Genomic DNA, 20,059 nt, shown 5'->3' with positions numbered 1-20,059 from the left:
CTTTGTTCAATTCGTTTTCTTTCTTAAATTCCACATATGAGTGAAATCATACGCTATTTGTCTGTCTCTGGCTTATTACGCTTAGTATTATACTCTCTAGATCCATCCATGTTGCTGCAAATGACAATGATCATTTCACCTTTAGCCCACAAATAAAACTCACACCACATTTTCCAATGTTATGAAATGAAATTTGGCACAATCAATAAATAAGAGGACCCAATAAAATAAATCTTCAATGATTAACTTTAATTAAGCAGAACATGAAGTATGCTACTAAAAAGCAGACATTAAATACATCTCCTCAAGTAATTCTTAAACATCCTAAATTTAGTGCCAATAATTTAATTAACATTATACAATTACATGTAACATGTTCCAAAATAATCAAATCACAAGAAATTTTAAAATAAAAAGAATTCAGGGAAGTCTCTAGTTAAGCATTTACATAGCATTCATTATTCTGTCAGCCAATGTACCTAGGAAGCAGGACAATTGGTAATATCTTTGCTTTGTGTAGAATGGAAGCATATGGGTTTAAATACCTTTTATTACAGCACTATTGAAATTAGAGCCAAGATTACCTCAGGAAAATTTGTTTTCCATACTAGTTTATTCTTGGGAACTACTTTGGCTAACATGCAATTTCTCCCATTTTGAGAAATTCCTTTTTTCCATTTTACTGTAGCCTGTGACCCAGAGCTTAAGAAACTTCAGTACTCCCCCCACCCATGAAATAATGGTGGAGGTGCCCAAAGAGCTTTGATCTGGTGGAGTTATGGAGAAGGCACTGGAAGAATAAGGGACCACTGGAGAGAATCGAAACGAACTAAGTTGGTAATGACCATGGCTACAAAAGTTAGTGTGAAAGTTTTATCAGATCTCAAAATTGTGGAATGGCGGGCTGATTACAACCGGAAAACTGGACACCTGATTTCTAACTTTGGATTCTTATGGTTAGTGATCTGAGCTTGGGAAAGTCAAAGCAGTCATTCAACTTAGAAATAGTGTTTGGGCCAACTTTATGAAATTATTAAAACCCTTCTAGATCCATAGTTTTATCACTCCAAGGTATATACAACTGGGAACACTTAACTATTTTCAGCTACCGCTTTGGCAACAGTGAGACATCAGTTTCAATACTATTTAGAACAATAAATGAACTACTAACATTTTCAAAACAGGATGCAATACAAACCACTGGAAAATTGTTATCCCTGAATGGTTCTTATTTTCTTTAAGAAAACTGCCACTTCCTACTGATCTAAAATGCCATATAGTTTTTCTCTATTTATAGAACACACTACTGTTTTCTTGCTTGTTACGGGGAAAATACATTCTGTATACAATTTTATTTTTGTATTAATCTGACAATTTCTAGGGAAATTGTTTTCAGTCATATTGCAAAATATTCATTAAATTCTTATTTTCTGTACTTTGAAGTGTTAGCATTCAAGTGATCAATACAGTTTACAAAAGTAGAATTTTAGTCTGAAAATCTATATGCTTTTAGTGTCTTTAATTTGAATTTGAATTCCCTATTATAAATTAATGAAAACTTGATGAGCAAATGTATTGATATTTGATACTTTAAAGGATATATGGGAAAATCATACCCCTTAAATAGATAAATGCATTCAAGAGAATATTACCAGGTTGGATTCTCTCCTTTGGATCTCAGAAAGTCAACAGTACTTTACTTTCATCCAGCTCTTAAAACTCAGCTTTATTTTTGCTACGGGAAGAAGAGAGGATTTCATTCAACTAGATAACTGATCAGCAGGTGTTACTGTAAACAGGAAGTAATTTATTATTTATCGTAGTTAAGACAAAATTCCCCACTGAGGGAGATGAATTGCTGGGTCTTCGCAAACACCTCAATTTCCCATTTCATTCTACTTCACAAGCAGTGCTAAGATTTAGATTTCTTTGGATTTCTTTTTAGGAGGTCTCTAATCCAACTCACCTCCATATTCTCTTTTGATGGCCAGACTGGCCAGGAAAGTGGAGATTTCTTCTTGCATGCTAAGAACGTGTAAGTCAAATAACCATTATCAATCCCATCTGTGTTGACCTTCTCCTCACATACATGAAGTGGGGAAATGCAGGGCTTATGGAAGTAAGTAAGTGAAAATGAACATTTATTAAGTCCTTATTATGTGCCATAGGCTTTACATTAATTACTAACTTCATTCAGTGCTCCTGCAACTAAGAAGCAACGATAGCAAGCCACTAAATGATAATGAAGAAGAAAATAATTGGGAAGTGTAAATATTTAATGTGAAATTTATGACATATGCATTTATGATCTCATATCCCTGACCTTTTTTCCTTTAACTTTCCTGGAATTTGCAAATACCTTCTTAGCTCTGAATAGCTAATTAGATACCATAAACGATTCATCCTGGTAGGCACTATATATATCTATTTGGTGAAAAACAGAGGAGCTAAATCCCATATTGATAATACACATTGGTGATAATAGTTTCAATTTCATGAAGTATTCTCCTGGTTCCCGGCAGTATAAAAAGGCTTCTAGTTTTATTTATAATAAAAAAAAAAACCAAAAAACAAAAAACAACTACCTGTAGCACTGACGTGATCCAGTGATCCGTGATGTCTCTTATCTTGAACACACTGCAGCCAGCCTAATCCTCAGAGTGGGACCTTCTGAGTGACTATCTCAAAAGCCTATGTTCCACTACCTGCTGGGTTTCCTGACATTCTAATACTACATACAAGGCATTTGACTAATTCTTTACATATTATGAAATCTTCTTTCATTTTATAGATCTAATAAAGTTCACCATCTCTAATAACAAACAGATATTTCTTAAAAGGAAATACAAGCTCTAAGTAACAATGCACGATTTTAGGATCTGAGAGGTAAAATGTGTTTATAAAGTTGATATAATACAGAGCATAAAAATGAGCCTATTGATTCTGGGGGGAGGAAGACTTACTCAATTCTAATCTCAAATGTCACATGCTAAATGTATGGCAAGTTACTTCTCTGAGTCTCAGTATTTTTAATCTGAAAAATAATACCTGCGTTGAATACTTGTTGCAAAGAATTAACATTTGTAAAGACCCAGAAGAGACCATACAATAGGTGCTTAATAAATAGTAATTATATTCTCACCCATCATTGCATCCCATCATTGCCTAAAGTAGTATCACAACTCTGAGAGCATACATTTGGTCTGTGATAAATTAGCTGACCAGTTCAAGTATGAGTCCAATTAATATAAAGATATGCACAGATCAAATAAATAAATAAAGATTCTTTGGGCATTTTCTACAAGTTACCTTCCTATACAGCTGTCTTCTAAATATAAGCTATAAGACTCTAGAATAGGTTAAGAGGTCAAAAATTGCCTTTATCACCTATATGGCTTAAATCTGGAAAATAATATTAGTGATAATGACCTTGAACTCTTGTGGAATTTCCATCTCAATTGTGTGAGTATTTCACTGCCAAGAAACGGATATCTTTTGATATCACCGAAATAATAAAGTGAGATAGAATTTAGAGGACAAATTTGAGAGGTCTACTCAAATGCCTATGTCTATGATTGTCATAGAAATCTGGGACAGATACACTCATATTAAAACATAAGGCATACTCCTTAAATAGAACGCCTGGAGGATTAGAGTTCTACTGAACTACTGCCTCACCTGACCAAAACCTAACTTGTACAGTGCAAGTGCAACCGCTCAAGTTAAAGATAAGTTTTGGAAAAAATAATACATGCGTACTGCCAGCAATGATTCCTTTTAAAACCTGAGTCTAGGTGGACAATCATTCACAGAATGATTCAATTATTTCTATGATTGTCATACCTAAATGGTTTCCTTTATTCTGGGGAATACACACACTTCAATACCGGGCACGGCTGAAAGTGGTCATGGGTCACCTGATTGTAACAATGGCAAAGACATGATAAAGGGTTCTTTTAATGGTAAGAGCGATCTGATTATTAGCTTCTCATTTGAGGCAGCTTATCTACGGTCCAAAAAAAAATGCCTTCAATTATTTCATTGATTAAACTCCAAAGCATCTTATCCACAGTCAGTGGAAATGGCTGGCGTTTAATAACATAGAACTCTTCTAACTATAACTAACTGAATAAATAGTTTGAAACTCACGGCTAAAATTAGTGAATTGATAAATAACTACATCTCACGTAAGAATGAGAATTATCAAAACACTTTTGAGAACACAGTTCGACTTGGAGGGCTCCAGGGAGGAAGTGCCTCATTTTCAAGAAAGGAATGACGTTTCTTCTGTTTTCGTTCAATTCTTTCCTGCCTTTCTTTCTTTTCCTAAAGAGAAAACAGAAAACTGTAAATTTACATACATATATGAACATTATTGTCAAATAAAGTTGCTCATTGAAGAACAAAATAATCCATTACAGGAGATTTAAATGTCATTTCCTATTTAATTGTTTATAAAGGAATAGTAGTTAGAGAATATTGCTTATAAAGAATACTACCAACAGGAACTAATACACCACTTAATCACTTATTTTTTAATATTAAAAGTGATAATATTTAAATAAAATTGTGAAAAATGGGAAAAAAAAACCCTAAAATTCCATAACTCAAAGAGAATAATTATTAGAGGTTGGTGGATGACTTTCTGAGAACAGATTCTCAGAACTAAATTTACTGGCTGCAAAGGTTGAATTTGCCATAGCAGCAGGGATACTTCAAAATTTTCATAAATAGTTGAAAGCTAAGTCTCATGTTTCTTTGCTTATTATTGAGTTTGAGCACATTTTGATTTCTTTAGCACTTTTAAGTGAATTCTTTTCTCAATTATTTAGCTCATCGATATGGATATCATAAACACCTTTTTCAGAATTTATTTATTTATTTATCTTGAGAGACATAGAGCATGAGTCGGGGAGGGGCAGAGAGAGAGGGAGACAGAGAATCAGGCTCCGTGCTGCCAGCACAGAGCCCAATGCGGGGCTCGAACCCGTGAATGATGAAATCATGACCTGAGCCGAAATCAAGAGTTAGACACTTAACTGACTGAGTCATTCAGGCGCCCCCTGCAGAGTTTCATACAGTAAATATTATCTTTGCAGCAAACATTTTATCTATGTTACTTTTAGTCCTTTTTACCAAAATAAATAAATAAATAAATAAATAAAACAAAAAATAAGAAATATTTCAGCCCTGACAACTGTTTAAAGAGTAATATGGTCAAAACCTGTGAACCACTATCTGCCTTCTAAAAGAACATGACCAATACTTTTTTTTTTCAACATTTATTTATTTTTGGGACAGAGAGAGACAGAGCATGAACGGGGCAGGGTCAGAGAGAGAGGGAGACACAGAATCGGAAACAGGCTCCAGGCTCCGAGCCATCAGCCGAGAGCCCGACGCGGGGCTCGAACTCACGGACCGCGAGATCGTGACCTGGCTGAAGTCGGACGCTTAACCGACTGCGCCACCCAGGCGCCTCTACTTTTGAAGCTCTCGGTGTTCATTCTCTTATCACAGTCCTTCCTCTCCACCCCACTGAGGTATCCATTGCTCTGAATTCGATGCTTATCATTCAAGTGTATCTCTTAATTTTATTGTAATATTTTATTATAATATTTAATACTTTTATCATATATGTATTAATCCCCCAATAAGTAACTTTTTTTGCATGTTTTTACAATTTAGAATAAAAGGGAACACACTATATTATTTTTTGCAACATCCTCTTTTATTCATCTTAATATTTCTAACATCCAGCTATATGAGGTATAACTCTAGTTCCTTGATATTCCATAGAATACTCATAGAATTCCAGCATAGCAACTTATCACAACTGATCAATTTTTATTGTTGTTGTTGAAAGAATGATGTTCTTTTTTTTTTTTTTCCACGCAACGACCATGTTATAAACATCCTTGTTTGATTCCTTGTATTTATAAGTGAAGATTTTCTCTCCATGTATATGCTTGGAGTAAAATTGGTTTGTAGGGTTTGACTACGTTCAACTTTACTGGGAAATAATTTTTCAAAGCTGCTGTAGGAATTCACCAAGCAGCACCTACACTGACTTTTTATGTTAGTGCATTAATGATTTTAAATTTCATATCTGTTCATGTTTTTCTGTTACTTCCACAGCACTTCGAGGTTTAGAAAAGCATCTTATCTTGTGAGACTTGATACTGTTTTATTTTCTTTTGGTTCTTCTATTGTTTGGCATTTTATATTCATTGCTTTAGTTCTTTTGGAGTTTCTATTGTTGTAGGGTAATTTTCTGAAGGGATTTTATGTCCAAATGACACACAAATAACCAAATTATAATTTCCCTGCATGTATTAATTTGCGTTACTTTATTATATAGCATATCCTTACTTGTAACATGTTCTGAGGGGCCCTGGGGGGTCTAATATTTTACTGGTACTATATTGCTTTGATTTGTGTTTATTCATTCACCTTTTAAGCACTGAGATCCTACTCTGGGTCAAGTAGCATAGTGAGGGCCATGCATAAAGTGATTCTAAAATCCAAACACACCGATTTGGTCCCTGTCCCTCAGGGGATTTTCAAAATAGGCAGTTAATAAACAACCAAATAAACCACAGATCATTTCGAGTTGTGAGAATTTCTATGGAACATCATGAAAAAATCGTTGTGATTGTTAAAGAGCAAAAGGGAGTACTTCCTTGCAAAGAATAGTGGACTCAGGAATGTCACTGTGAGTGAGACAAGATGGGTAAGAGAAGCCACTTGTGATATGCGATGGGGAGAGAGCATTTCAAGCAGAGGGAGCAGTATATGTCAGGGCTCTGACAAGTCAGAGAACCTTGGGATGTGAGGAGAAACGAGAGAGCCAGAGTGACTCAAACTGGGAAGATGGGAAGGGGGTGCCAGGTGAGAATAAAAAGACAGGGGAGTGAGGTGCGGTGGGGCCCGCAGGCCACAGTAACAACTGGCACATATGTAAGAGAAGAGAAGTCAACAAGTGACGCTGGGAAGGAAGGCCGGGAAGTGAGAGAAACCAGGGGAACAGGGCACCCAGGAGAGAAGATGGTTGCAAGAAGGAGGATGCGACTATCTAGAATGTTTGAGAGGTCCGGGGAATGTGGCAGAAAACAACACATTGGATGGCTACATGGTCTGACAAAACTAACTGTCAAAGCGTAGTTTCTGTAACACAATGGCAAAAGAGACAAGCTCGGAGTGTGTGGAGGGTGAAAAGGGTATGGAGAACTAAGAAGTGTAAATAAAGCTTTAGAAGTTTAGCTGTAGAAAAAGCAGTGAAATGTGGGACCACCTCTGGAGGCAAATGAGCAATTAAGGGCTACATATCCTGGAAAGTGGTGGGAATAATCCAGGCGAGAATGCTGGCTTCTGGGTGAATGGAATGGTAAGTTTTTATTTTACTGCTTGATGGGAACAGTTCTGACCTTCATCTTATTTGAAAATATTATCTTCCAGAACCTCACATTTTCATGAAAGCAGATGAATTTTCGAACCATTCTGTTTCCCCGTACACATTCCCGTCAAAGAGATGACTATGTGGGAAGTACCGTGAAATCTAGACATTAATCTAGGACTACCTGAAATGTTAACAGCTCTCGCTCCTTTCACCCTGCAGCTCAGATTGTCTTTCCATTTCTCCAAGTCTCTGCTAACACCTGCAAGTTGGGTGGTTTCCTCACCTTGGTGATTTTCTCAAAGAGCAGCAGTACCCAGGAACCCTTAAACAGCACTGCCTCTGCAGACTGGGCGGCTTGGGAGGGACAGCATTTTTGGTAAATTATTAGGTGTCTACGGTTCTTTTACCCGTACCTGTGTGGAACTGATAGATGTCACAAAGAGAATACGATAATGCAAGGTTTCCATCGACATACAATTATTCACATAAAACAAAAGGAATAGAGAGGTATGAAATTATTTTAACACCTTGCTCCAGATCATGAAAATGTTTGCATGCCTGCTAGTCCTACTAAAGCAAAGAGGGAATCTCCTTTCAGAATCTTAATTGAGAAAACAAAAAAAACTATCATTGAGTCACAATCATTTTAGTATCTCAGAGGGAGGCAGACCCTCTTGCTAGGTAGCAGAAAAGCAGACTAGGCTGTGTCCACAGAAACTGACCAAACAAACCTCTTTTTGTCTGTTCCATTTAACATGGGGAGAGAGAGGGAAACATGAAACAAGTTTGTTCTTACTGGTAGATACTAAAAAGGTCAGAATAGAAAATAAGCAACTATCAACCTTAATATCAATTCAGATGATCTACAATGTTATCTTGAGTAATAATTAATTATTGGTAATATTACTCAAGCAATAATTAAAAATTAAAAGAACCTTGTTATAAAGTCCTTCTGACTGTTGTCTGTTGGAGACTGAACTTTTTATTCATTTTCTTACTAAAGGCAACTATTAATTAATCTGGGAACCAGCGTAAAGAAGAGAGTCTTACTGATCTTTGGCTATAACTTTCCCCTAAAATAATAACTCATCCAATGCTCACTACTCAAATTAGATTTTATAACAAAATTTTGACACATAACTTTACATTAAAATGAAAGTCCTTAGATTTCTAAATAGGGGTATTTTTCCAAACTATCTGCAAACAAATTTTAATAAGAGATTGGTAAAATGGAGGAGTAGTTCTGTAACATATTGTATATGGATGTTTTTATAAGTAGCATTATATTTGTTGAGGTTATACTGACATCAAAACAAGTCATTTTCATCGTAGATCTTTGATTGATGAGTTTTTGTTCTCTAGAGGACTGATCAGGATGAGAAAGTGACTAAGTACTGTAATAAAACACAATGTACCTAACTGTGGCTTAGTCATTAAGGAGATTCTATTCCACTTTCAAGAATAAGTGAAAATAAAACTGAAAACTTAAACACGTACATTTAGTTGCTATAAGTGATACTAGCACACAGTATATGTCTCCTTGATCTATGAAGAGTTTTCATTTTTCTTAGAACCAAGCACTATTTAGGAGTTTAAGGAAGGGGCGCCTGGGTGGCTCAGTCAGTTAAACGTCCAACTTTGGCTCAGGTCGTGGTCTCATAGTTCATAGGTTTGAGCCCTGCATAGGGCTCTGTGCTGACAGCTCAGAGCCTGGAGCCTGCTTCGGATTCTGTGTCTCCTTCTCTCTCTGCCCCACCCACCCCCCTCTCTCTCTCAAAAATAAACATTAAAATTTTTTTTAAAAAAGTTTAAGAAAGCCATCACGAAACACTACCTTCCTCATTCAAACCATTAAACCAATTTTGATCACCTTATTCCTTACTGTTTTTCTGCCTGAAATTGGCATAAAGCAGCACTAAAGTCAACACATAAACAATAATAAATTCTGTTGCTATTTTTATTAGGATTGAATTAAATTTGTAAATTACTGCAGGGAGAACTGACATCTATAACATCATTATAAGACTGAGTGTTTCTATCCAAGAGCAGGTTTTTTTTTTTTTTAATTTTTTTTTTTCAACGTTTATTTATTTTTGGGACAGAGAGAGACAGAGCATGAACGGGGGAGGGGCAGAGAGAGAGGGAGACACAGAATCGGAAACAGGCTCCAGGCTCTGAGCCATCAGCCCAGAGCCCGACGCGGGGCTCGAACTCACGGACCGCGAGATCGTGACCTGGCTGAAGTCGGACACTTAACCGACTGCGCCACCCAGGCGCCCCTATCCAAGAGCAGTTTTGATCCATGTTCTCAAGTCTTCATTTGTGTCCTTTAGGAGTGTTCTAAAATTTTCTTCATAGTTGTCTTTGTCTTGTACATTTCTTAAGTTTATTCCTAAATGCTTCATGTTTTTATCTTATCTTTACATAGTCTGCCTTGTGTCCTGAATGTTTCTCTAGCTACTGTTGATTCTAAAGTTTATGTGAAAAAGTAAATAATAATAGATACTTGAAAGTGGAGCTATGAAGGAAGATTAAACAAAACAGATATGAAAACATATAAAGTCCTGATAATGAAACAGTATATGGAATATGTACAGTGAGATCTGAGATTGACCCATGGACCAGAAAGTCAAGAAACAGATCCTGGGGCACCTGGGTGGCTCAGTCAGTTGGGCGTCCAACGTCAGCTCAGGTCATGATCTCATGGTTTGTGAGTCTGAGCCCCGTGTCAGGCTCTGTGCTGACAGCTCGTAGTCTGGAGCCTGCTTCGGATTCTGTGTCTCCTTCTCTCTCTGTCCCTCCCCCACTTATATTCTGTTTCTTTCTCTCTCTCTCCCTCAGAAATAAATAAACATTAAAAAAAAAAAAAGAAGAGAAGAAACAGATCCTAAATTCTGGGAATGTATCAGATAACAAAGGCAGTACCTCAAATCATTGTGTAAGAGGCTTTTTTATAGGAGATGTGTTTGGAAAAAATAAAGTTGGAATCATATATCCCATCACGAGTAAGATAAATTATAAGCTGGTCAAATGTTAAAATGTCAAGATATTAAAATCATAAAGTTACTAGAAGAAAAATGAGAACACTTTATTTAACTTCAAGTTATGAAGAAAGTCTTTTCAACTATGCCTGAAAATAGAACTCAAAAGACTGATAAATTTGACACCAGAAGATAAAACAAAATTGTTCATCGCACAAAATACTATATGCAAAGTTGAGAGATCAACAAAAGCATGGGAAAAAATGGTTGTAACTCCTACCAGAAATAGGCTTATTTCCCTAGTGTATAAAAAAGCTTCTGAAAATTAATATGAAAAAGACCAACAGAAAAATGTGCAAAGCCTATGGATTAAGTCTACAAAAAAAAATGACAAGTGACCCTTCCACAAATGAAAAGATGCTAAAAGTCAGTCCTAACCAGAGAAATACAACAACAAAATACCCTGAACAGTATTTTTAACTAGCACATTGACATGAATTCAAAAAGTTTATAAGAAATCTTACTGGAGAGAGCCCTACCGGATGCTATGCCCCTTGGAGCAACTTTGACACTTTGTGATTGCTGCCCCAGGCGGAATGCTAACTACCCACATGAATGTGCCACCTATGGGGGTGCTAACTACCCGCGTGAATGTGCCACCTACCGATGTAAAGTGCTCTTCATATGAACACGTTACTTAGTCAAAAATTGATAAACACGTATATATATGATGATATGTTAAAACAGAAAACAGTATTTTGCTTAACATCAATGAAAAGGAACTATAAACATAAGTAGACTAAAACAGAAGAAAAATATTTAAAAAACAGAAACATGTTAAGTCCAGCTAGACATTTTCCTCCCGAACTTCTTATTTGCTTTCTTTCGTTAAAAAGCACCAAAATGAGACTTTCTCCTTGAGGTCATTGGAAAGAGCAAAAGAGAGAATTTAAAAAGTGGAATAACTTTCTCACCGTTCAATTTTACTATGTGTCATGACAAGTCCCACCTAAAAGCTGACAAGTCCTTCAGCAGTGCACTTGTCAGCTTTCCGTGATTTTACACCTAAGAGTCATTGCAAAGGAAGACTAGGCACGACTGGTAAGTGACTAACCCTGGGAATGCGGGTAAGGAAGAGTATCATGCCTGAAGGCTTAAGCCTGAGTGCTTGAAGGAATAGTAGAAGCGTTAACAGAAATGAGTAAATCAAAGACAATATGATAGACATAGGGAGAGAACAGATTCAACAAGGCAGCTTTGAGTAGAAATGGCCAGCAGGCAGGGGCAAAAAGAACTGGAATTAGGCACAGAAAAGTCATGAATAAAGTACATTAATAAGACACAGGTTCATTAACAAACAATACCTACCAGCCATTTTTCATATTCATCAATAGCTTGCTTGTCTTTATCTTTCTTCTCTGCTTTTTTCAGTTCTTCTCTTCTTTTCTCATTTATTCTCTCTTTCTCCTTTTCTTTGAAAAAGGCGTCCTTCTTTTCATTCCTATGTAGGACAGTACAAAACACTGGGTGGTTAAAGGAGAGGCTATAATAAAGATTTCCCAGTACATCTTTGTGGTAATGAGATGCCGATACATTAGTAAATTTCAAGCAAACAATGTTTTAAAAGCCTAGAGCGTTATTCATTTGAAATGGAGCAAAACAGTTCTCATTTGGGATTACCATTTCTCTACAGCTGTTAAGTTATCTTTCCTTTTCTCAGCAATAGTTTCCTCCTCTTTCTGCTTCTTTGCTCTTTCGTATTCTTTCTCCTTTTTATTTTTCTCTCTAAGATACTCCATCTTTTTCTCTTTCCATCGTTCAAACGCCTGAAAGAGTTCACAACGAGTTTCTTACTGACCGTGGATGTGACCAGGTAAGGAGAAGCGCAGTCAATCAGTACCATAGGTGCTGAGCGAGGGAGGATAAGGAAGGCAGATGTCCGAAGCCCCTGCATACCTGTAGTGCCTCTCCTTTTCTCACAGCATTTTCTTCCTCGGTTTTTTTCTTGTTTTTTTCCTCAAGTCTTTTTTTGGCGGCGATTTTCTTTGCTTCCTTTTCTTTCATAGCCTTCCAGGCCTCAAATGATGCTAATGCTTCCTCTCTCTTAGCAGCTCTTTTCTATTTCAGAAAAAATAAGAGACAGTTAGATGTGTGCAGGTAAATAGATGGCCAAATATCGGGAGATGCCGATATACACATTCAGATTGTATTTCATTCCCTACATAGTCATCGTTTCTAGAAATTGTTTTTCAAAGAAGATAATTTATTTAGGATAGTTTAGACAAGTTGATTTACAAAAAAAAAAAAAGTCATCTGATTTTTTCATTGCATTTTAATTTTATTTTTACTCATTGCATTTTAAAATGTCCTTTTCTTAAACCATTTATCTGATATTGATCTGCTATTCATGGGAAAGAACTGTTTTTTGGAAGTGTACTGAACAAATGTCAAAACAAACTAATAGGCCAAGTACTACTGCAAAATACTAATAATAAAACATTCTATTAAGGGGGCACCAGGGTGGCTCAGTCGGTTAAGCAACCTACTCTTGATTTCGGCTCAGGTCACGATCGCAGGGTCATGAGATACAGCCCCGCCGTCGGGCTCTGTGCTGACAGCCTGCTTGGGATTCTCTCCTTCCCTCTCTCTCTGCCCTTTCCCTGCTCTCTCTCTTTCAAAATAAATAAATAAATTGCAAAAAAAACCCCACATTCCATTAAAAGAAAGATATCAGGAAAGTTATAGGCTTATAAAGTAAGTCAGAGTGAGGTAGATTGGCCAAGTCACACAGATTTTTGCTTTGAACCGGAGTTCTGACTGACATCAAAGCATAAAATTGTTACTAAACAACAGAGCCCACATGTTGAAACTATGTGCAGACGGGAAAATATGTGGGTGAGTGTACGGTAAGTATGTTATGACTTTACTTACCTCCATCTAATCCCATATTCTTGGCTTGCTCTAAAATATTGCTTACCATTAAACGACAGAAAGCCTTAGAGAAAACACGATTCAGAAGGGAAGGCACGACGTACCTCCCCGAGTTGCGCAGATCACACGAGAAGGTGTCTGGCACTGAGCACAGCAGAGAAACGCTGCAAAAGTGGTGACGGGGATGTGGCACACCCCTGCAGGGCTGCTCCATGCAGTACCCTGCACTTGGGAAATAGTTTCCTCTCTGAACCCATTGAAGTATTGCACAGCACAGTAGAGGGCTTTTAGTTTAGAAGATGTGAAGGAACTAAGCATGTCGGAGACGACCAGGCCGGAGTTAGAGGTAGAGACTCAAGTACTAAAATAAGAGCCTGCCTCTGGACAGCGGGAAGGATATGGCTCAAGAGTTCACGTAGGGGTTGGTCTTGAAGATACATATAAAATTCAAGGTGGAGGGGCGCCTGGGTGGCTCAGTCGGTTAAGCGGCCGACGTCGGCTCAGGTCATGATCTCACGGTCCGTGAGTTCGGGCCCCGCGTCGGGCTCTGTGCTGACAGCTCAGAGCCTGGAGCCTGTTTCAGATTCTGTGTCTCCCTCTCTCTGACCCTCCCCCGTTCATGCTTTGTCTCTCTCTCTCTCTCAAAAATAAATAAACGTTAAAAAAAAATTTAAAACAAAAAAAAAATTCAAGGTGGAAAAGAGGAAAACTAGAGGTCAATGTCTGATGACCCTTTACATTCTTGGCTAAGTTGTAAGATTGAAGTCAATTTTTCACAGGGAAAAGTGAAGTAAGAGTGAACAGGTGTCCACAAGCAACAACAAGTTCACGATGAGTATGGTCAAATGAGTACGAAAAACAGAAATCTCTGTGTATCTGTTTTCATGTAAAACGGTTATATTCATATCAAACTAAAAATGTATGGTACCAGAGAAATAAAATCAGAAATCAATTCTTTTATGCATGTTATTTTGCCATTTAAACAACAGTAGATTTAGCAATGTTAAATATTTAGAGATCTTTTACTGACTTAAAAATCCACAGTATTTTCCACTTCTATATTTCAGAATACCTGTTCGTTTTGGATCCTTAGGTTTTCACTTTCAATCCTTTTAATTCTGTGCATTTCATGTAAATACACATTTTTCTTTTCTAACCACTCCTGTGAGAATAAGAAAGAAACTATATGATATTCAAAGTTTCCCAAATGAATTAGAATTCTTATCCATTTCTGAAATATTTGATTAAAATTTTAAAAAGGCAAAACACAAAATTTAGAAATTCTATATACACTAGTATCATTTTTCTTTTTCTAATAATATTGTAATATATAAAGATAAGTATGAATAAAAAATATGTCTGTCATCTTTCTTAGATTTAACAACAGAATTCAAAGATTGAATATAATGGCTACAGGAAAGTTCACATTTTTCTCCAAATTTCTCAAGTACAATTTTCTAAAGTGTACTATGTAGTGTAATAAACAAGACAAGAAAAAAAAAAAAGGACCTTTTTGGAAATGAGGAAAAATCAGGAAAGTCTTTTGCTATGCAAGCTTACTTCAAATACAAATTCTTAGGAAAGAAAAAAATTAAAACTTTTTGTTCATAAATTTGTTCATACATTTGTTCATTTGTTCATACATTTTAAGAAGAAAAAGCATAAAAACGTATATAGACCTTAACCATATTTTTGCTTTGGCTGGAATTTTATAAATTTTCATGGCATATTCTCTTTCTTTAAAAACAGCTATGGGGGCGCCTGGGTGGCTCAGTTGGTTGAGCATCCGACTTAGGCTCAGGTCGTGATCTCACAGTTTGTGGGTTCGAGCCCCACATGAGGCTCTGTGCTGACCGCTCGCTTAGAGCCTGGAGGCTGCTTCGGATTCTGTGTCTCCTTCTCTCTCTGCCCCTCCCCCGCTCATGCTTTGTCTCACTCTGTTTCTCAAAAATAAATGAATGTAAAAAAAAAAAAGAAAAGAAACTTACAAAATAAAAATTAAAAAAAAACAGCTATGATTGGTTAAGCAAAGCTTAGAAAGAAATAATTTAGTAAAAACAAAACAAACAAAAAAAAAACTTTGGGTTGCTCAGGTATTATAAAGGAACATTTTTCCCAATAAACTAAGTATTAAACCACCATTTCTGACAGGGTCATTTTATTCCTTGATAAACGGGTAACCTTATTAGGTGACTCTTCATTTTTAAAGAATGTTTTCCTTTTTACCTGATAAACAGCTGCCCTTATGTTATCTGCTCGTTCAGGTTCTAGGTTCTGTTTCTGTGGGGGCTTTTGGTCCAAGACTTTCAAAGTCCCTAAATAGTGAGAAGAGGTAGATGCTGATGGTGGTCTCCTTATAGAACTAGATTTCTTTAAAAAGTCAGAGGTCATTAATCTGAAAAGATCCAAAGAAACCAACACAGTTACTACAATTGCACTTGGTAGGAGAAAAATACATTAGAATTTACAGCTACTATATTTGAAATTACATTATAAATTAATAAGTTATAAGTACTTTGAAAATGTAAAAAAAAGACGATGATAGTCTTTTCTTACTAAGAGCTTCAAAGTGCTTGCTCTTTCTAGAAAATTGTAATTAGAACATTTTGAAGAAACATGGATTACATCTCAAGTTACATGGAGAAAATAAATAAAGTAGATTTTAAGTCTCTTGTATCATTTTGTTACAAAAAAACCATTCTAAATAGTTAGAATAGCATTTTCTACTTCAGGGGTTGGCAGGAAAATATGGCCCACTGCCCAGTTTTGTACAGTTTACTTATTTTGTAAGTTTACTGAACCACAGCTAAGATCATTCATTTACATGTTGCCTAAGGCTGTTTCCCTGCTATAACAGCAGAACTGAGTCGTTACAAGAGAGTATGGCCCATAAATCCTAATCCATGTACTAACTGGCATTTTACACTTAAGGTTTGCTGACCCTTGCTTTATTTGATCAATGGTAATTTAAAAGACAGAAGCTTTTGATTAGCATTTATGAGTTAGACATTCATTATCATCAGCGTGAATGAAGCAATATAGAATCTTGTCATTTTAATAAACCACCTTAGTCCACAGAACCTCAAGGTTTTAAGTATAATTGTCATGTATTAGACAAAGACACTTAATAGAGAAGTCCAATGCTGGACTTTAGCTTTATTACCATACAGCAAAGAAACTCTAACCCAGGAATAATGTAGAGTATAGAGAATCCCTAATAAATTCCTCATCATAAAAGAACATGATCAACTGAGGAGTCTTATCATGAAATAACTACTTCATTCATTTCATGAGATGGGAATTTAAAGAAAATCAAGTAACACCAAATGAAATTCACTTTACAGAAGTTAAGCTAAAATTAGCTCTGTTGGAAATAAACTCATAAATTTGGGATAATAATAACTTTATTACCTGCCAGATGCACTGGATGCTCTATTATTTGTTGATTTTTTATTCTTCATATTTCTGTCTTCAATTGTTTTCTATTAAATAGAAAATACCATAGATGGATTACTCCCCATAACTATCACAGTTAGACTTAGGGGCCAAGCTGCAAGGAAATCAATGTTTTTGAAGCATCTACTATGCGTCAAGTACAGCAGTCCCTGGGAACTAATAAGGATACTACACTTTAGGGAGGGCTGACGGACATGAAACACAAAAACAAATGTGAGTCAAGAAGGGGTTAAGCTAGGGCCCTGTGACAGTGACTAGAGTGAGGGATTATGTTAAGGACAGTGATCAGGAAAGGCCTCCCTGAGGTCTTGACATCAGTGCTAAGATAAATGACGAGAACAAAGGGGCCACATGAAGGAAGGTCTACGGAAAGAAGTAGTAAGGGCTAAGAACCCGAGAAGGGAGAGAACTTGATAATGTTGAGAAACAGAAAAAGGTGAATGATGCTGAAGCATAGTGAATGACAGGGAGAGTGGAGGAACAGATGGTCAGAGAAGAATGTGTGAGGTCCTTAGGAAGTGGTAAAATGTTTGCATTTTATTTTATTTTACTTTATTTTATTTTATTTTAAGTCGATTAATTTATTTTGGGGGAGGGAGGGAGAGAGAGAGAGAGAGAGAGAGAGAGAGAGAGAATCCAAAGCAGGTTCCGCGCTGTTAGCACAGAGCCAGACCTGGGGCTCAAACTTATGAACGGTGAGATCATGACCTGAGCAGAAATCAAGGGTCAGACGCTTAACCAACTGAGCCACCCAGGTGCCCCTCTGCATTTTATTCTTATGATGACAATCCAACAAAGAGACCTTAGCAGGGAAATGATGTGATTCAGACTTAAGGAAGGTCCTTTAAGGGGAGTAAGGATAAAGCCAAGGATTCAGTCAAAAGAAATGTCATGGTCTTACTTATTATATATAAATTGCCTGTCGTAATTTAGAACTGCCTCTGTTTGACATTTCTAGGATCCCATCTATAAATTCCAAATACCCTTCTTCTTTTTAAGGAGTAACTTCTCTCCTTTACACAGAAGGCTGCTAGCATTCAAGTGAGAACACAGATAGAAACCTACATGGCTTACTTGGCATGAGTGATTTTTCCTAAGGAAAGTGGTTACGAACAATATACCTGGAACATGGTTTAATGAGCCTTCTCTGTAAATTTTAATACAAAGCATTAGTATTCTGTATTATAAAAGTCCTATTCAACCACAAGTCTTCAACTAGCACTGTTACCTTCCCCAATAGTAAATACACATAGTCACCAGCTGACTATAGCTATAAGAAATAAAGACTAGCTTCAAGAGAAATAAAGACTAAAAATGCTATACCATAAATTTTAAAAGTATACTACTCTGGCATAGTTTCAAGTAATCCTACACACCATAAATCTTGTTCTCAAGGTTATAATAATAATAATGTTTCTAATAATGATACTGTCCATCCATTTAAACAAGAAAGATGTTGGTAAACATTTCTTAAAGATTTCCTTTAAAATGTATAAAATGTTTAAAAATGATATCCAAAATGTTTAAAAATTCACTAATTCAAAACCTTAGAAATTGTTTCAGATAGATGCATTTTTATAACACGAAGACCTATAGAAACCTACCCACTTATGGGTTTATGTTTCTAGATATTTAAAAGTATATTATGATCATATACCTTTGATAGTTTTTAATGAAATATTGAATTTTATTATATTCACTGCAAATCTTCCCTGAAGTAAAACAGTACTGAATTAAATAAGAACCACTTGATAATATACCAGTATCAAAAGATGAGTTTTCTACGGATAATTCAAGAGTACATAATACGGCAGGTAAAATATTTAACAGATCTATTTTGAGTTTTGCTGTAGTATAAAAAGTATAATTTTATACAAATACCTTTGAAGACGCAGTTGCATCAGTGGATATTACGATACTCTGAGATTTCAATAGCGGTGGATCAGCTGTCAACTCATTCATGATCAGTTCAGCTTTCTCCTTTTCTTCTTCAAGGTCATCAGCAATCACTTGACTTTCCTTGGATTTCTCATGTGGAGTAGTAACAAAGTCTATCAAAAATGAATTCTCTTCATTTTCATTTGATTTCAAGGAATTGTGGTTTTCAGTAAGTTCTTCATTCTGATCTATTTTGAGACAGAGTCACAAAACTAAAACTCTCTTCTGAACTAATAAGGTAGATAACAGATTCATTGGCTTTCTACTAAATGAGGATTGCCTAGGATGTCTTTGTCATGCAAAATAAAATGTGAAGAGAGCTATTGTATTCAACTTGAATAAACTTTTCTCCAAAGTGATGTACAAAAGAGAAAGTGGCTACTTAATGTACTAAAGCATTTGACTTACCTAATACTTAGGAAAAAAAAACATATTAGTAAGTAGAATGGAATAACTACCCTAAACCAAAGGCACACCAAAAGCTCCTGTTGATGATAAACCAAGTAAGTGAGAGGGCAGTATCTATTCTATTTGAAAGCCTGTGTTTCTTAGCTGGAACAAGAAGCTGTACGGGCAGGAGGTACACATCTCTATGCTACTATAGGTACAAGTGGTACGGGAGCAAAATTGCTGAGCTGCAGGAGAACCAAGAATTCATGAAATTTTAGAAGAGTCCACCACACAGAGAGTAAAGCCTTTTTCTAGACAGGTTGTTTTTTTTTTTTAATTTTATTTTAATGTTTATTATTTATTTTTGAGAGAGAGACAGAGTGTGAGCAGGGGAGGGGCAGAGAGAGTAGGAGACACAGAATCCGAAGCAGGCTCCAGGTTCTGTCTGAGCTGTCAGCACAGAGCCCGATGCAGGGCTCGAACTCATGAACCGCGAGATCATGACCTGAGCTGAAGTCGGAAGCTTCACTGACTGCGCCACCCAGGTGCCCCCATCTAGACAGTTTTATTTCTGCCAAGATGCAGAAATGTTGTCTATGATACCAACAGGGCACTAAGAGCTGGCCTATTACTCATCTCCATGCTCTAAGGGACAGCCTCAAGCAGTGGCATGACAAGATTCTGTTTCATTATGACAGAACTTCTCCTATTATTCTGCCTGCCCCACTTTGGAATGTTCAACAGAAAGAAGTCCGTGATCACCAATTTTCAGTTCTACTAGGATCCACCTACTGGCCAACTTTGTATTTTTATTGTCAAAGTCTTAATTCTGCTGCTTTCATTATTACAGCCATTTTTTGGAACTGGTTTTGAACTCAGCCGGATTTTAAATAATTTTGCAATTATAGTTATACATTTTCATTTGGGGAGCACTCACGACTCCAAGTATCATTAATGAATTCTTTAG

The 20,059-nt window shown here is 36.4% G+C and overlaps 1 protein-coding gene across 4 annotated transcripts in view; it reads right to left on the bottom strand.

Moving 5' to 3' along the window:
• Window positions 1-228: 228 nt before the first annotated feature.
• MAP9 (microtubule associated protein 9) overlaps window positions 229-20,059 on the bottom strand; it is a 38,511-nt gene continuing 18,680 nt past the window's right edge. For 3 of the 4 annotated variants that reach the window (XM_040471720.1, XM_040471740.1, XM_040471723.1), the window contains exons 7-14: window positions 18,646-18,890; window positions 16,720-16,790; window positions 15,535-15,703; window positions 14,381-14,470; window positions 12,334-12,495; window positions 12,058-12,203; window positions 11,746-11,878; window positions 229-4,326 (exon numbers count right to left, since the gene is read on the bottom strand). In XM_040471720.1, the coding sequence (XP_040327654.1) occupies window positions 4,204-4,326; window positions 11,746-11,878; window positions 12,058-12,203; window positions 12,334-12,495; window positions 14,381-14,470; window positions 15,535-15,703; window positions 16,720-16,790; window positions 18,646-18,890 (1,139 nt within the window). In that variant the 3' untranslated portion in view covers window positions 229-4,203. The remainder of the gene's footprint in view (window positions 4,327-11,745; window positions 11,879-12,057; window positions 12,204-12,333; window positions 12,496-14,380; window positions 14,471-15,534; window positions 15,704-16,719; window positions 16,791-18,645; window positions 18,891-20,059) is intronic. The other variant, XM_040471734.1, reaches the window with a different exon arrangement.

This window comes from Herpailurus yagouaroundi, unplaced genomic scaffold (assembly GCF_014898765.1).
Source record: "Herpailurus yagouaroundi ecotype Mexico unplaced genomic scaffold, PumYag 28, whole genome shotgun sequence".
Classification (NCBI taxonomy): Eukaryota; Metazoa; Chordata; class Mammalia; order Carnivora; family Felidae; genus Herpailurus; species Herpailurus yagouaroundi.
This window is presented reverse-complemented; position numbering and strand designations above follow the sequence as displayed.